This window comes from Agelaius phoeniceus, chromosome 4 (genome assembly GCF_051311805.1).
Source record: "Agelaius phoeniceus isolate bAgePho1 chromosome 4, bAgePho1.hap1, whole genome shotgun sequence".
Lineage (NCBI taxonomy): Eukaryota > Metazoa > Chordata > Aves > Passeriformes > Icteridae > Agelaius > Agelaius phoeniceus.
The window spans coordinates 52,233,218-52,251,617 of NC_135268.1; the positions used below are offsets into that span (position 1 = coordinate 52,233,218).

The 18,400-nt window shown below is 41.1% G+C and overlaps 1 protein-coding gene across 9 annotated transcripts in view; it reads right to left on the minus strand.

The window, feature by feature from the left end:
• The window catches only part of TBC1D1 (TBC1 domain family member 1), a 100,999-nt gene extending 86,561 nt beyond the window's left edge, over positions 1–14,438 (minus strand). For 3 of the 9 annotated variants that reach the window (XM_077177621.1, XM_077177620.1, XM_077177619.1), the window contains exons 1-2: positions 13,298–13,769; positions 6,206–6,728 (exon numbers count right to left, since the gene is read on the minus strand). In XM_077177621.1, coding sequence (XP_077033736.1) covers positions 6,206–6,622 — 417 coding nt within the window. In that variant the 5' untranslated portion in view covers positions 6,623–6,728; positions 13,298–13,769. Of the gene's footprint in view, positions 1–6,205; positions 6,729–13,297; positions 13,771–14,024; positions 14,159–14,269 lie in introns of those variants that run through there. The other 6 variants (XM_077177616.1, XM_077177615.1, XM_077177623.1 and 3 more) reach the window with 6 other exon arrangements.
• Between the last annotated feature and the right edge of the window lie 3,962 nt (positions 14,439–18,400).

Here is an 18,400-nt window from a genome sequence, read left to right on the forward strand (position 1 = left end):
GTGAGAGTACTGAAAGCACAGCTGGTTGTTCACATTATACAGGATATTCTGCTGGGATTTACACAGCTAAACTTTGACCTACTTTATAAACTGGACTGTGTATGTGCACATCACAAATATGTATTTGATTTTTCATTTGTTCTGCTGCATTTTTTTTTCTCCTTCTGTATTTTACATTTTCTTCAGTTAGTATGTGGGAGACAGGAGAGATGTCCTAAATCAAAAAGCAGTGCTAGCAGTTTTCAATTACACAGATTCAATCAAAACCCCCAAAGGTGCATAAGGAGGCAGAAAACAGCCAAATTAAGTTCTCACTTGCACTGACATTGGTCCAGTTACTTAATTTTATTTCAGTGTTTTATGTTTTTTGTAAAAGAAGGACCATGTTTTAATCTCCCTTGACTCATCAGGCAGTAAAATACAGAAGAAAAAGATCACCTCTACCTTTAAAATGATCTTCCCTGAATTCTTTTAAGAAAGGAAATGGTGCTATTAAAAATAGATACTTAGTGAGGCTATACCTTAAAGTCCAAAGTAAAAACACGTTGTGTAAGAATCGACAGTCATGAAGCCAAGCCTCACAACAACTGCTTAGGAGTTCACTGGGCCCCTGCCATTCCTTTTATAGATGAATAATGTGAAGTTCAGCTCTGTGCAGCCTCACAGAGAGCCAAGTGTTGATTATCTGAAACCAGCTTCTTCAGCACATAATCAGATCATAAACAACATGTAACAGAGTGCTGCATTCCAGGTAAGACAGCATCATCTACTTAAGTGCATAAGCTATTTTAACTCATGAAAGTAGGTGAAGGTTGTTTAAAAGCAAAATAACTGTTGAAGCAATGGGTGAAAAAACACAAAGACCTCAGACAACAGAAGGCATCACAGTTGTAACTAAAAAGCTCCACAACAGGCCAGGTGCTACATTTCAAAAAGTTCCTCAGTGTAAGGAGATGGGTTCTACCTGTGTTTGCCTTGGGGCAGATTTGGCACAGGTGAAGTCAATCAGCAGGCTCAGGTTTCGAGCAGGTGTCCCCATCTGCTGCAATCCTACAGACAATGCAACTCTCACAGTAACACTCCTGCAGCTGCCTGGGCCAAAAGCTGTCCCTGACTGATGACACTACAGAGAGAAGATTCAGAAGCAGCACACAGACTTGTGCATGTCTTATGCAGCTGTGATCCTGTTTAAATCACAGGCAATATTCTTCTATTAAGCAGAGAAGTTCCACCCAGTGTTTTGCCATCACAGCATTAACTGCTCTGGTAAACAGAAGCATATATTACAGGCTGTTATGACAACTTGTGCGCAGACTCTTGGGGACGAAAAAAACCCTAACCCACACAAACAAAAACACCAGTACAAAATGTAACCCTTTAAAAATCTGACCTGAACTTTTTACCCTTCTTCATACTCCAGTTCTCCATTAGTAATGTCACAGAAATATTTTCCTTGCAAGACATCAGGCTCAAGTTTCTAGGCTTTCCCTCAAATTCTCTAAACCTCCAGTTCATATCACAGAATAAAAAAGGGGAAACTTTCAAGCATTCTGATCATCTGCTTCACTAAAAAAATAAACTAAAAAATGACAGTGTCTCCCAACTTCTGCTCCGCATACAGGAATTTATTTTACCCTGTGATCAGAAAGAATAGGTGGATGATGCACTCTACAGACAGCTCAGAGTAGCCTCACATTAGCATACCCTGGTCCTGATGAGGAACTTCAACCACTCAAATATCTGCTGTAAGAAAAACACAGGAGGGCATAGTCAATCCAGCCAGTTTCCAGAGAGCCTCGATAAGAATTTGCCAACCCAAGACAGAGACATGATTAGGAAAGCTGAAGTCCACCTGGAATTGACTCTACCAAAGGCAACAAAAAAGTCTTTATAGCTATGTAGGTGACAGAAGATAGGCTTGGGAAAATGTGCGCCTGCTGCTGAATGGAGCACAGGACATGGGAAAAGGCCGAGATACTGAATGTCCTCTTTGACTCAGACCTCTGTGAAACCATTAAATTTAGAACTGTTAATCTTCATTTACAATAAATATAAAAGTATAATAAAGGACAGCACAACCTTAACTTGCCTTAAATCTAAACTAGCTCAGGGCATGAGTCAGATAAACTAGTGACCCATGTTCCAGTTGCCAGCCCAAACATCTATCAAGTAAGATTAAACATACCTAAGTAAAACAAATTATTCGATACACCAAAGAAGGATCAACATAATGACATCTGGAATTACTTTTCCAAGCTGAAAATAAGAACAGAAATTACTCATCCTCCGTAATGCTTTGGCTACTTTGCATCTGCTGGAGGGGGAATCCCTGCTACAGCATGCCCTTAGCCTCACATTATTTATCTCTTTCATTTATTGGAGGGAATGATGTGATAAAACAGGGCTTCATACAGAAGGAAAGCTGGGGAGAATGAGCTCAGGAAGGAAACGGCACACCTCACCTGCAGTTCCAAACAGTTTAGAACTAGCACATCTCAAATGGAGGACTAAAATGCCAGTAATTTTTTAAAGTACATAGTTTTCAACAACAACAGTGATATCAATAGCATCACACTTCTGTAGTATGTAAGCAAATGTCAGACCAGAGGCTACTGCGGAGACACAGAGGGTGGAGCACGTATGGTTTCATTTCCATTGCACTCCTACAGTAGCCAAGCACTCTCACCAAGGCTGAAGTTCAGCAAGGCTGTGTTCTTATCCTAAAGGAACTATTCTGCAAACAGATTTAGGGGAAATTTAATTTTTCCACAGCTTCCCCCACCATTAGTCACCTGACCTGTAAGTAGCCTTCATAAGCTCCCTGCAGGCAATATAATTGAATCCAGCTCCATTCCTGAGCACCTACAAAGAATATTCATTAATGCTTCAGCCCCACCCTCAGGCAGAAATTATTCAATCATGAGGCCACATCAGAATCTCTGCAGAATGAGGGTGTAAGGGTAAGAAACTCCACTATCTGTAACTAGTGGAAACTTACTGAAGTTATATATGAAGGAAGGAACACTCCAGATCCCATGTCTGACAAATTGACTTGGAAAGAAGACTCTAAACCATAAGAGAAGCTCTCTCTAGGCACAGCAACCCATCCTTTAAGCACAAAGTAGAGTGAAATCATCTCCATATTCACATGCTTCTTTATAAGTAATGCCATCTCATCCTTCCCTACTTACTGCTAGCCAGCAGGGAAAGTGAGCCACCCATTGCCATGATGGTACAGTGGAAACAATTACAGCAGATCCTATAGAGGGAAGACAAAGACCACAATGGGGCACTACCTTTTCTTTCACTGCTACAGAGCAGGATAACAAAGAATTCCTTGCAAACAATCCTGACATTACTTAGTGTTAATTACCTGTCTACGATTTCTTCTCTAAAGTGGCTGTGCTGGTAATGCAGGAACAACGAACCCAAGAGCCTTGTATTCAGGAAAAATATTGCATGGCATCGCATGCACCTCCATCAACTCTAGAGCTGAGCTAAATATGACCCAGCAACATTAACAAAACTCTCATATTAAACAGTAAAATAATCCCTCACTAAGCAGATGTATGTTCTTGCTCAATTTGTATTTATAAAGGAGTAAAACTACAGTTAATTGATTGCAGCCTAACTGATGCTAAAAGCCTGACCATTCCTGGATTTCTGTACTTTCTACCACCTCCAGTGCTATGCTTGTCTGCATGACTTTCAAGTTTCTTATCCTCCTCTTAAAGGCTTTAATTGTTTAGTCTTCTACTCAACTGCCTTTCTCTTAACATTCTAATCTTCCTACTGTACTTCTCCCACAGACATACTTCTGCCCCCCTTTTATTCTACTTATCTTAAGGTGAGGATATACAACAGAACTTATTTGCAAAGCCACAAATTACCTTCTACTTCAAATCCTCAGTCCGATGTGACTTATAATTGTCAAATACAACCCAACTACAGATTTATATATGCAGGCACAAAGAATTGTGGCTCTTGCAGTTTAAAATATTATTGTAATTAGTAATTATCACAAAAGTCTGGGTGTCCAAGATTGTTCGCTAAAGATTGTAATGAACATGTAAATTCTGTGACTAAATGTATCTGGACTGCTGTGATTCTTCTACAGACCTGAAGCAAATAGAAAAAAAAGAGTTCTTACAAACAAGAGTGCCAGCACAGGAATCTGCTGAGTTGCACAGGCTGCAAAAGTCCAATTTCTAAAATTTATTTCTTCTGAAATTGAACATAAATTGTACTAACAATCCTAAATCCTTCATCCCAACTCACTGGTTTTTAACAACAGCACCTTCAGTTTGTAACAAAGGTATGTGTGCACTCCCTAGCCTTTCGAGTTGGGCATCTGCAAAACAGGTAACATCAGTTCCCTCCTCCTGATAAATACACAAACATCAATTACCTAAAAGGCATTGTATGACCATATTCAGGGCAAAGTAACAACACCCTACAAAGCACAAAGAACTTAAAACATAGAAATCATGCAAAATTTAAGTAAAAGAGGCAGGGCTTCACTTTAGATGGTAAGAACATCTGGCATTTCCATTACCCTTTTGTTAAAACATAGGTCCACAAATGCTGATTAGATGTCTACTTAGACCGCAAAGAAGTCAAGAGAAACAACTCTTGCACACGAGGCAAGTTAAGAGACCAGGTGGAAGGCAGTTTTTAAAAGGATGGATATCTGTGTGAACCTAGAACTAAGTAGTTAAAAGAGGCATACAAAAATTGTGGGTGTTGTCTCCAAAAACATGCAGACACAGCTGCAAATTTAACTAGAGACTTAGTTTGTTCTTGATCATTTCAAACATGTCCAGGAATTTGATCAAACATGAAGAAAAAGTACTTGAATCTTTTGTTGCAAAAGAAAATGCTTAAGAAAATGTACTGGAGGTATTCAGTACTGTGTTTTCACAATAATCCTGGAAAATCACAAGCACAAGTAAATGCAGAAGCAAACTGAAAAATGCATTCACCAGCTGCTATCCAATGCCAAGTTTTGAAATAACTATTCCTTATTTCTGCTCTTACATACATAGACTTGGTATTCCACATTTAACTTGACAGGATTTTTCACTTGAATGCTTATGATTTACAATGTATTTGCCTTTTAATTTACTGGAACTGCAGTTTTATCTGGGAGGATTTAACTAAAGCTGTTTCCATATGTTTTGAGCTGTAAGCTTGAGACCACGGATTTGGAACTGTACAACGTTTTGCTATTGGGCAGGTTGGCATAAATCCCATGTGTGGTGTACATTAACATAATACCTCCAGGGTTCTTCAGCAGGACACCTCCTATGAGTCAAGTGAGCATGCTGTTTTCCAACATTATGGAGACCAGAGCTGACATTCAAGAGGTGAAGGATATGTCACCATTTTGTCCTCAGTAGTTCACAATAACTTTGTGTTAAATCTTACTCATTTTACTCATTCATGAGAGTCAGTGTCTTGCATTTCTCTCAAGCAGAAGAGATCAACAGTTTTAAAGGTTCCACTTTTTCAGCAAAGACACAAGTGGCTAGGAACTGGTTAGGAAATGCAGAGTAAGCCAAATCTCACCCACTGCCAGACATGCATACCCAATTCCTGTCTCACACCATGCAGCAGCAAGCCTGCATGTCACAGAGGTGCAAAGACTGTGCCTTTCTCCCACTCTTTAAACTGCCTGCCAGGCTTTGAGAATTAAAGAGCTAGGAAAAGGTTTCCATAGGGTCCTGTTGTTAGAGATATGATACATATGGAGGCTCCACACTACCCTCTCCTCTTTCTGAGAAAGGAGGTATCTCTGTTTCCCAGTCACATCAGGAAAACAGAAATTTGAGAGGTCTGAGTGCAGGATTAGATAAAGTTCACAGTGACTCGAGGGTGAAATACTAGCCCTAGTGACATCAACAGAAAAGCTCTCACCAACTTGAGGGTCAAGATTTCAGTCCATATCCCAAACTAAAATGTTTTTTAAGCTGATGAAATTCAGGCCCTAATCCTGTAGGAGACGTACACACCTTTCATTACACATATTGAGCAGCTCACTCCAATTTCACTGAGCAATTAACTTCAAATAAAGTGAGTAAGTCGTAGTGAGATCTCATCTCTAATTGCAAGTACAACCTTAAGCTTTTACAGTGTAGTGAAAGGATTCAAACAGCACAAAAGCAACTCCAGGGATGCTTGCTTTAGTTCTTTTCTTTTTACTTACTTTTGTCTGATCATCAGCCTTAAATACATAGCAGATACTTTGCTGATTTGCTGCTTCATCCTTTATCAGACAAGCAAAGTAGCTTGGATCGTGGCTGTTGTGAATCAGTTTGTGCACCTGCTGTGGCTTGTATTCAAATAAACTTGAACAAATTAAAGGATCCCACTGCTGGGTTTCCCCTGTGTCTGGCTCACACCGCAAACTGGCTGGTGAAACACAAAGTCGAATTTGGCTGGCGCTGGGTTCTTCTTTGGAAGACTTTGCACTGAGCAATTGGATCTCGGCCACAATCCAAGGCAGCATTGACATAGTGGTTAGGGAATGCACTGGGAGAGAACCCACGAGCTGGAGACTGAAACTTGCTGAGAAATCACTAGGTGTTTGACACTTTTTAACTTTGAAAGTTATTGGCTCCATTTTGCAGTCCTTTAGGGAACCTGGACTAATTCACTGATATTTCAGTTCCATGGAATGACATTATCTGCATGCTGGATGGCTCCTTTGATTAAGGAACAGAAGAGTTCTGAAAGGAAAAGAAAGAGTTATGTAGGTGCTGGAACTCTATGAAAAACCAACTCTCAATAACACCAATAATTAATAGCTTAACATCAGAAGAGAGCCACCATGGCCCATCTAGCAAGTTCCCCCTCTTTACACTGGGCCTTACTATTTCAGATCCAGCAAACATAATTGTAATACATACATTGCTTGGAAAAGAGACAGTGGTGATTTAAAATTTGCTTTATAACCTTAGCTCAACTATCTAATGAGTAACTAAATTACAATGAACATTCTTTCTAGCCTGTGACTGTTTCATGGACAGGCACATGTAGATCACATGGGCCTATTTCAATCCTGTTATCACAGGAAGAACTCAGCTGAGCTATTCTGACCTTCATGACACTTGAAGTCACTGCCTGCTAAGACACCTTTACATCTGGGGAAATAAAAGGGTCAGCTTGACAACTTTCTTGTCCATAGGTGGATGACTTTGAATTTGGCTACTAACATGAAGCTGTTTCCTTAGGTATAGTTTGCCCAGTGATTATTTCAATCAGATTTTTTCAATAAATAACACCCTAGAAATGACTGTCATGTAAAAATGCTAACAACAGTCAACAGAGTGATCACTAAAAAACCTTTCAGACAGCAGTCACAAGCAACAATCCTTACAGCGTTCTGGAACCAGATGACAATCACAATTCATGGTTGCATTTTAACACTGGTCAGCCAGACAGGAATACTTAAATGTTAGCCAGACTGACATTGTATAGTTTTCATTTCTTAAAATATCAAATGGATCAAATATCAAAGTTACACACAACCCTGCTGTAACCCTGTTATATCCACGACCACTACTGTTATTATGTATTAGTACTTTTAGTAATGAAATCCAATAATTGCATTTCTTTATAAATTCCATTTCACTAAATGCAGTCCATGAAAACACAAAGATTGGCATTTGTTATATACCCTCTTTTAACTCCTCTTTAATTGCCCCTAGCTTCAGCTGTTACATTATATTGTGTGAGACTGATGCAAGGCTGACAGGCCTGTAATTGCCTGTGTTTAAATACCAGGACACTAACTTACCAAGAGTCTTATGAGAGTTTCCCATGATAAGACCTATTAAAAACAACATAAATGGTACCAAGATATCTTTAAATAACATTTTAATTACATTTGAACAAGTTTTGAATAAGTGCCATCTGTTTACTCTGGTAACAGTATTTATTGTCTTTGTTCATCTACAAATATGATCAAAATCAGCACTGTTTTTCTCAAGAGTTTCCACTGAACTTTGTCCTTCTTTTGCTCTTGTAATAACATTTTCAGACTGAGGTTCAAACAGTCTTTCATCTAGTTGAAAATGAAGGGAAATTTCAGGATTAAAAAAGCCCCCAAAATTTCAAGATTGAAATTAATTTTGAGCTGTTTAAAATGCAACTAATCTGTAAATGTCCCTCTGGGGAAAAATGTTTCTGCAGTAATTGGCAAACTGTAAAAACAAGAGTGCTGCAGAAATCATCTTTGGATACATTTACTTTTTTGAAACTTTTTCATCTTTTGACAAATGAACACTGTGCCAGCATTACCAGTTCCAAGAATAGCAAATTTAGCAAGAGTGCAAGTTTTCAAGATACTATTCAACGAATTAATAATAAATAGCATTCTAGATGTGTAGATCAAATTTTTTAAAGTCTTTTCACAAACCTCTCTGTGTGTATCTGGGCATGGGAGGTGTGGGAAAAAGGGCCATGAAAATCAAGAATTTGTATGCCTCACTTTAAGTATACTACAGTTGGGAGGCTTTTTTGTTTATTTCACAAATGAGCAAGAAAATAAGCATCTTTGAGATTGATATAAATGCATTACATCCTAAATGAAATGGCATTAAGGGATGTGGTGGAGTCACTGTTCCTGGAAGTGTTCAAGAAACAACTGAATGTGGTCCTTGGTGCTATGATCTAATCCACCTGGCGGTGTTCAGTCAAATGCTGGACGTGATGATCTTGGAGATCTTTTCCAACATCAATGATTCTGGGGTTCTAAATGGGATAGCAGCTGCAGGAAGCATTTTTACACCTTATCAACACAGACTGCTAAACACAGTTACCATTACAGTTTTCCTTCAGCCAAGTATCAGAATGATCTCTTCTTTCACGAACTATTACAAACCTTTTCTCCTTAACTGCAACAATGAAAAATAGTTCAGCAACTGCAGGGAAGATTGGATTCATTCGTAACTACCATGTTGTGTAGTCTAAACTACATAAAAATCGAGGTTTTAGCTTCTACTGCTCTTGTCACTTAGTGGTATAGATAATAATCTCCAGATAAGAAAGCCTTAGAAAACTTCATTCTTAGTTGAAAACAAGAGAACTGAGCTACCATACAGACAATGATGTATTAGCCACATACTTTTTGTAGCCAATTTCTTATTTGTGTTTTCTGAGAACCCTTCTTAAAAAAATGTAATTAAAGACATGTAGAAATACAACAAAGTCACCCTTGTTTCTAGCAACTTTTCAAGTTTCTTTTTGCTCTTTTACCCTAGATCTATGAGGCAATGCAGCCTCAAAGAGAAATGGATATCACAATATATTACATTATTTTGCATGCTAGCTCTGAGGACTGAACAGTATATAAAAAACCCAAGGTTGATACTGTGTCATACTTAAACAAACATTGTACTGCTGGAATGTATTTAATGTAAATGTGAAGCTTCTTGGCATTCATCTCTTTTTAACAAAAATAAACACCTTGCAAAGTCAACAGCATAAATACTCCAATTTGTTTTTTCCAAAGAAAAACACTTACTACTAAATCAAATCAGTTAAGTAGAAGTCAAAATGCTAGGTTTTAGGAGAGGCTGAAAGTGCAAGTTTCTCAGAGCATAAATTTAGCAGCACCAGAAAGTCTCCTTATCTAACCCGTATCATTCTGTATATTACTGTTCTGCATGTTCCATTTCCCTTTCCCAGCCATTCTTTCTTTGTTTTCCCCTCCTGTCACTTCTTGTAAACAAATCCCACCAGAAATTATGCCAATTTCAAGCTGCTGGTGTTAATGTCCTTCAAGTTTCCCCTGAGGACTAGGTTTTAATTCAAGACCATGAAGTATTTATGTATATGCTTAATTCAGACCTAAAAATAGTTTTGTTTTTCTCAACAGGCCTATTCCCAGCCATAAAATTAGGCACACATTATGCCCAAAGAGTAGCCATGCTCTCAGCCCATCCATGTCTGCCCTAACTCCACTGCTTGGAATTTTAGCACCTTTACCCATCTCTGATTGCCACCTTTCAGTTCATCCCCTCTGAAATTTGGCTCTGCAGGTGCCATGGGAGTTTACCATACGCATTAGTACAGTAGGCTCAAACAAGTTTCCTCTTCCTCCCAAGTGTCTGATTAACTCATGCTTATTAAATGTTTATTTCACCTCTAATCCAAAAAGGGAATAGACAAGATATAAAAATACAGCTCTCCACTAGTTTTCTTCTACCTCAACTTTGATGTTCCTTTGGCAGCTCTAAGCACCATTCAGCTTCATTACTCTGGGCTGTGCTTAGCACACTGGATGTCTCCAGTTGTTCTCCCAGTGCTCACAGACATAACTGGGACAGTTCCTCTTTCTCCTCTCCACCAGCATCTTTTGAAGGGTGTTGGTTGCCTGTGCACTCAAAACTGAGAACAGCTTGAGTGGCACTCCTCAGCTGACAGCTTTGCACAGTTTATAGAGATATAAACAGACACAGTTTATAGAGATATAGAGAATATGAACCTTATTGCTCCTACTCTTTAGCCTGCTTTGATTCAGATGTATTTGCTCCATCAGCACAAAAACAGCCAGTCAAACTGTAACACATAAGATATTTTCACAAACCACATTAATCTATCTATCCCTACCTTCTATACTTGGGAACACCAGGCTGACTCATTAATGTGGAAGATACACATGGGAACATATGTGTGCCCTTTGCCCTCAGCTTCTCTTTTGCTCTGATCAACCCAGCCACTTCTCACAAGTGGGGGGGCTTAGAAAGCATGCAACACTACACTGATGGTCCTGCTCTAGCAAAATCTGATAGTGTGTTTTTTAAAACCCTAACCTAATTAAAAAAAATATATTAGTCTCTTGCTCTCAAAAATCAAGTTACATTCTCACCGTGTTATGCCACCAAGTTAAAAGGGATCCCTTCAGGGAGAAGTGAGGGTGATGGCAAGACAGCATGAAAGGGAGAGCTACACAACTCATTATTTCTGCTATTCTGGACCCCATGTGAAGGTACATGTGTAAGCAGCATTGGATCATGCAAGACAGCATTCCTAAAAACTCACTCACTCTCAAGGGCAAGGTATTGGCTCCAGGTGCCAGTTGGTTAGATGAAGTCAGGTAAGCTTTGAGGTTAGGAAGGAGAATCTTGTGAGGTTATTGTGTTAGTAACCTGGGAAAGTGAGGTACTGAAAATCAGGTTTGTATACCTGGGGGAACACCAGGCAAATCTGGGATAGACTCAAACTGATACAGAAAAAAGACAGAGAGGAGAGAGAATGTTCTAAACCAAAAGACCACCACCCCCCCATAAAAAAAATGCAGAAACTTTGACAGTGGTGAAGTGTCATCCTTCTTTTGTCCTTTCTTCTCAACCAGACTAAATTCAATACAGACATGCAGCCAAAAGTTTTAAACTATTGTTCAGAACATTGGTAACTGCAGACTTAAGCAACCCTTCCCCTGCTCCAGTTCCTTCCCTGCTTTGGTAGCAGTTGGAGTGCTGGGACTCACAGCAGAACTCACGAGCTTGGAAGATGTGTCATGCAAGGAAGCAGTCAGGGCTTTCACACAGCAATGAATAAATGAGGGGTTTGACCTGGGAGCTGAACAGAAAGATGCCATCATCCTCGACCTTTGCAGCTCTTCTGAGTAACAACTGCGCAGTTACTCCACGTCAGGCTCAGGACGTAACAGCAGCTTTAGTTTATGTAAGTTTCTGTAAGTCAGTTTTCCTCCCCTTCAAGAAGCTAAGCAAAAAATGCAACCTTATAGCAAGCTCTTATGAAAAACAGCTGGTCTTAAATAGCATAAATTTGTTCAGCTCTTCTCTGCACAGCATTAGCACTGAACCCTGTTGACAAATGGAACCAGAGGCACTGGTACTGACTGCACTTCACCACTGATTATTTTAGCAGAAATATCATACTACTTAAGGATTATGAGGAGCCCTGGCCTGCAGCCAGAACTCTGGAACATTAGCCAGAACTAAATACCACTTGTCTCCCTCTCTTTCTGATCCCTAACTGAAATTTACATTGTCTTTGCTCAAGCTGACAGATTTCTCTATCCACCTAGCAGGATATATAGAAAAACATAAATGAGGAAATATATTAAGTATGTCATGGCAGAGTCACTGCTGAGAACAGCCTTCAAAAAGTTTTTTTATTTAATTCAAATGGGCACTTGGAAGCATGACACATACCTCTTGTTGCAAGGATATTCTTTTTATCTCTTAGCTACTTATTATCTGCTGTTTGCCTCTGAAGCTATGGTTTGCTGTGGCCAAAAGCATGCAAAAGTCCAGAAACCAATTTACCTGAGAAATTAGTTTTAATTTCCATTATTTTTTCATTAAATGCTGATTTTTAAAAGGCTTAATGCTTAAATGCTGTTAGCAAGTCAAGACTGGGTGCTGAATAACATAACCATATACTCTGGTACTAGTTCCAGTAATAAACACACCTAAAATATTTACCAGTATAGCCAGCATTAATATCACTCCTCAAGTAAGTTTTATAAATAGACTATTAATAAAAAAATTGCAACAAAATGGTAGTATGTTCTTGATTACAAGTATACACATTTAAAATCAACTATCAAATGAAGAAAATAGCTGACTGTTCCTGCCCTTAACACCTGTTGCTATTTCCTTAATCAAGTCCATGGAAATTAATATGCTGATGATTGAAGTCTTCTGACTCAGCCTCATATAAACCTGAACAAAATATTGAGCTATTCTATGAATGTAATGCACTAAAAAAAAAAATCTGTAAAAGAAAGGTTGCTACGTAAATTACATTATGAATACCATTCAATTCATTTTTATTCAATTGCATATCCACAGCCAAAATGCCTGCATGTGACTTTGCAGTTAACCAAATTAAAGTGAAAAAAGTGTCAAGTCATCCACATATCACTGAATGTGTTTCACTTTCCTTCCATCCTGTCGTTTTTCTCACCTGCAAATATTTCTACTTTTGTGTATTACCTATGATTTTCAGCATTCCTATATAACAACCCGTGACAAATTTCTATTTCAGCACTTACCAAGTGTGTTAAAAGTACTGTTAAAAGTATAGTCATATGCATCAGCTCAGAGGTATTCGCTATTCAGAAAATATAAAATTTATTAAATTTGACCCACGATGTTCCATTCAATCTCTGGGCTTAACGCAGACACAAATCCCACCATCTGCACTACTAAAGGTTCCTACAGCAGATCTGCCATGTTAGCCTCTCTCCCAAATAAAACACAGCACACAAAGGCCTCGATCTTTTCAAAGTGCGCTATAAATAACCACATTCGTTTCATACCTCTCGTGAACGCAGTTTCAAGAGATCATTCCTTTGTAGGCTTAGTTCGCGAATTTAAAGGGCCATAAGGACACTGCGCCGCCGTGGGCAGACTGAAAGTTACATTCGGCCGTGCCGCGGTGCCAAAGGTCCGCTCTCCCCGGGGAAAGCCGCCTGGTGCCCTGAGACCGAGCGGGCTCTGGGAGGAGTTACACCCACCTGTTTTGCATAGATGGGCGAGGGAACAGCGGACAAGAGAGAAAAGGAGCTAAAGGCACCTCAGGTCACTGACAGATTAAATTCAAGCCGGTCTTTTGGTTATTCTGATGAGGAGCCAACTCTCCCAGAACAGCGGCACCGGCGCCCCCGTCCCCGGCCCGGCCGCCCCGTCCGGCAACAGCGCTGTTCCCGCAGCCAGAGCTGCGCCTTCGCCGGGAGCCCCGTTAGCAGCGACGGCGGGACCCGCCGGGAGCGCGCAGCAGCACGGAGCGGGGCCCCGGCCCGACCCGCCCGGCGCCGGAGGCGGCTCCCCCCTCACAGCGCGGGTGCAGGCACGGGCCGCCCGCGGCGGGTGCCGCACTCCTCGCCACAACTCTCCACTTCCTCTGCGCCGAGAGCTGCTCTTCCTCCTTCCCCCCACCCTCCCAAAACGCTGCTCGGCCCCGGGCCGGCCCACAGTGGGGGCACGGCGGGCCCCACCGCCGCCCCCTGACAGGCCTGGGTCCGGGGGTGCCCGGGCGCTGCTTACCGCCGCAGGATGTGCTCGCCGCAGGGAAGTGCCCTCGCCGGGCAGCGGCCGCGGGCTGCCAGGCGCGCCCGGGCACCTCCCGCGCGGGGAGGCGGGCGGGGCCGGTAACGGGCGCCGGGCCGGGCCAGGGGCTGCCCGCCGCCTCCTGCCCCTCGCTGCTGCCCGCCCGCCGCCTCCTGCACTGCCCAGCGCCTCCTGCCCTGCCCGCTGCCTCCTGCCACTCGCCGCTGCCCGCCCACCCCTACCTGCCGGCGGGCCGGGACGAGGACGGAGCCTCGCCGCACACCCGGCCGGGCCGCTCGCCAGCGCGGGCGAAAATAGCAACAGGCGGCGGGTCCCGGCCCCGGGGGGCGGACGGCACGGCGACAGGGGGGCGCGATGTCGCGACAGCGGGCAGCTGAAGCCTCCTCCCCTGGCCCATGAAGTTCCTCTCGATGTGCATTTCGGCGGCGCTGCCTCGTGTGTCGGCACAGCCTCTGATCTCCCGCGGGAAGCGTGTCGTTGTCGCCTTGCGGCAGTGGGCGAATGGCGGGGTCAGCTGAAGTGGCGAGCGAAGCTGGCTCACAAAGCTGGAGCTGGCCCGGCTCACAAAGCTGGAGCTGGCCCGGCTCGCGGGCTCTGAAGCGGTCAAGTCCCCACTCGGCTGTGGGCCCGGCCCTGGGCGCAGGGCAGCCTTTAGAGAGCTTACCTGAGTCACCTCGACGGCTTCCTCAAAGAAACCACACTTGCATATGCATAAAATCATTGTAAGAGTAAGTATTAGTTGGTCTTCCAGTTGCCAGAAATGATAAGGCATGAATGGATCCGGAGACTCAATTATACTTCTCTGCAAGTGGAGAAGATTAAGGCATCCTACATCCCCGTTGTGCAAACCACTTCTGCACTCAATTAATTTTCAATTTCAACTGCTACTTCTTGGCAGTAAGACCACTGATTTTCTTTTAATCCTGTGCACATTTGTAGAATCAGGGCTTTCTACAGGAAATCTGCTCTGTTGCTGTGAGGGAAAAAGTCGAGCAGTCAAATGCAAGCACAACGTTGCCCCAGATTATGAAAAACAAGTCAGATTTTGCTATTCAAGCACATCTCCTACTTTCAAAGTGTAGATACAAAATCCATTGTGTCTCCATGACCTTTGGCATCTGGGTGTACTTCCTAGCACAGTAAAATACTTCGCTGGAAAGTGAGTTGAGGTATGTAAGTAGCAGTTCACCCAAAGAGCTTGTTCCCAGCCTGTGCTCAGGTCAAGGTTGGCTTCTTCCATTTCAGACATGGGAATTCCTATGAGTGCCTCTTGATTTTCGGTGTCCCCTTCACGGTCCTTGGAAACAGGAATGCCATTTCCTTGCAATCAGTGCCTTAGTTTTTAAAACATCTCAGCTAAGGACAATGCTTACTCCAGTTATTACCCAATATCAGTACCTGAGTCAAGAATGCCCTTTTGCTCATTTTAAGCCTGTCTGAACATTATATGCCTCTGGTAACCATGCTCTATCAGAAGGTGAACTGCAATTCCCACCCAGACAGCTCCTGCACTTCAGCCAAGGCTCATGCATTCCCCAATTATCAGCTAATGATCTTAGAAAGACTTTTTTTTACTGCTTCACTGTTGCTTTTCAAAAATTATAATGAAACAGAGAAGGATTCTACAAGACTATTTCTCGCTTTTGGAAAATCCTTGCACAACAACAGAAGTCAATACTAGAGTGTCACAATTAGAAATACTTTCTTCTTTCTCCTCTTTGATACTGGGAAAGAAATTAGCCCCAGAATGTTCAGCCTGCCTGCAGTCCGTGTTACCTAATCATCACCTTTCAGGCTACTTTGGACAGCATTCCTTCTCTGTTTCCTGATGAAACTAAGTATGGGCAATAAAAAAGAACCACAATGAGTGTTTTATGTTCCAGTCCCTAAAGCTTAAACACTTTTATGTGTTCTAGGGACCGGCGTCCCCGTATTCATGTGAAAGCTATGAGCACCAGACTTTCTAATAATTTTCTATTTTCTGAAAGAGTAGATCTCTGTTCTTTTTTCCTTCACAGGTTAGATTTTTCTTTACAGTAGCCTATTAACTAAAGCATATACCACCACATTAACTTCCTCAGACTGAGGAGGAAAATCAAGCAGTGCTTTCCACATCCTGCAAAGATGATGTAAAAATAACACCAGTTAAACCATTTTCTCTTTGTCCAGTCACATTCTAAAAAAAATGCAAGGAAAACCCCACCACTGCCTTTTGTACAGAACCTGAATATACAGGCTTGTATGGAGCACTCTGTGAGAACATGTGGGTAATGAAGCTTCTTTTGTAGGTTAAGGACCAGAGGTATCTACTCACTTGGTCCCAGCTGGGCTAGGATTGTAGAGCAATATAAATTTAGGCTGAATGTGCCAGGCCACGAGTGAGGGCAGAACTTGGTGCTGTACCCTTTGAAGTACCACAAGGCAAACAGGAAGTTTCCACCCAAGATGCTTTCAGAGTTCAAGTTGCTCCATAGCTGGGCAGCAGCTGAGCAGTAATGTTTTTGGATTGTGAATTTGAATGTAGGCACCTATATTGTGTTTCAGTTGCCTTGTAAGCTTCTGTGCTTTTCCCTCTATGTTACCCATAATGATGATTTTTCTATTGTTATTATATAAAAGTCTTTTTTAGTGACTTCTGTCATGTAAATTTGTTTAGTACATTATTAAGGGGTGTTACTAACTATTTTGCAGTGCTTTGACTTAGAGAGCTCTGGATGAAGTCCTACATTCTTATCCAATGACATTGTATCTCCAGATGCTATTTATAGATATAACCTCAATTCATAAACAAAATTTGCACAACTGTTATTATAGCACATTTATCCACTGCATATGCTGTAGCAATACATGCCAGTGACATTAATTAGCGATTATCTTTGTAGACAAGAGGCTTTCTATTATCACTGATGAGTATTCAAGAAGGATTTGAGCTACTGTTACAGATCCTGCCTGCTGCTGTCTCTGTAGTTTTGAGGCTTTCAGATGTCATGATTAATCCCCTCTCTCTTTCATTCCCATACGTACTTTTGAAAATTACTTACCAATGTTTATGTATTTTAAGCTTCTCCTTTTTGTTTGGAAGCTGCTGTTTCTATGCAATCATGTATACTACAGTTTATTTAGGTGGGTGTTAGGATATAATTGGAGAGTTTAATGGTCTTATCCCATTATTCACAATGTTCTGATGGTCCATGACCTCATTTCAGTTATCTGGCAATTGCTATAGAGCAGAGTGATGTTGGCTTCTACTTGGAAGTTGATCAGAAATACTAATACCACGGTGAATGTGTATCTTACATACTGCAAAAATGTACTGGGGAGGGAAGCAATTCAGCTTAATTACTTTTGATTAGTTTTGTACTTATAGACAGGAAACTGTTTTACTGGTGATTATTTACAATTAATTAGATATACATATGGCATCCAGATGCCTTCAGCATCAGAATCCTATAAATCCCCAAACTTCTTAATACTTATGCTGGTGGTTAACAACTGTTAATTTAATATCATTTTAATGTTGCTATGCACAGTGATTGTTAATCAAGGACATAAGATTTGCTTATTGGTGGTGTGTGAAAATAAAACCCATGACCACTGGAATTTTTAAAAGGATTAGCAAGGAGAAAAACTTTATTTACAGAAACTTTGTGGGTGAATCAGTTACATATTTAAGGACATGTTGTACAAAATGAAAATTCCTCATATAATAAACCTTCTTTTAGAATTAATTCCAGTTATCCTGTATGAATTGTTGTATACAGCAAAATTATTAAATAAATCCTTCTGCAACTCAATACTTGACTATCATAACAATACTTTTACACAATATGCAGTGGACTAAGTTCATACTACTTAGATGATATGTATTTACTTCCTTCCAGCCAAACTGTTCCAATGCATCCCTGAATTTTAATTTATTCAGTAAATTTTATGATACTGGGACTTGTAAAAAACTAATAACCTTCAAGTGAAGTCCACTGGTCTACTCTTAAAGCATTACTGTTTTAGGGTTTTCTTTTGGCAGAGTTTTGAGTACTGTGCTAATTCTTCTCAGTCTTTCCCTCTAGTCCCATAGGCCTGATCTCCTATAGAATCAATATTTATAACTGTCACAAGAATTGTGTTTCCATCTGTTACAAAAAACAGGCTAATTTTAAATGTTTTTGGTAATGTAGGGATGTGTCTTTCTCTAGAAACAGCCAAGAATTCCCTTACACCCAAGTTCAGTCTGGGCTGCAAGCACTCTTTATTCCAGTCATGGCAATTCCCATTTCTGGATAAAATACTAGTGCACCTGCTCCCAGTTCAAGGCTGCTTTTTTACAAATTACATTTGTCTGTATTACAATTTCT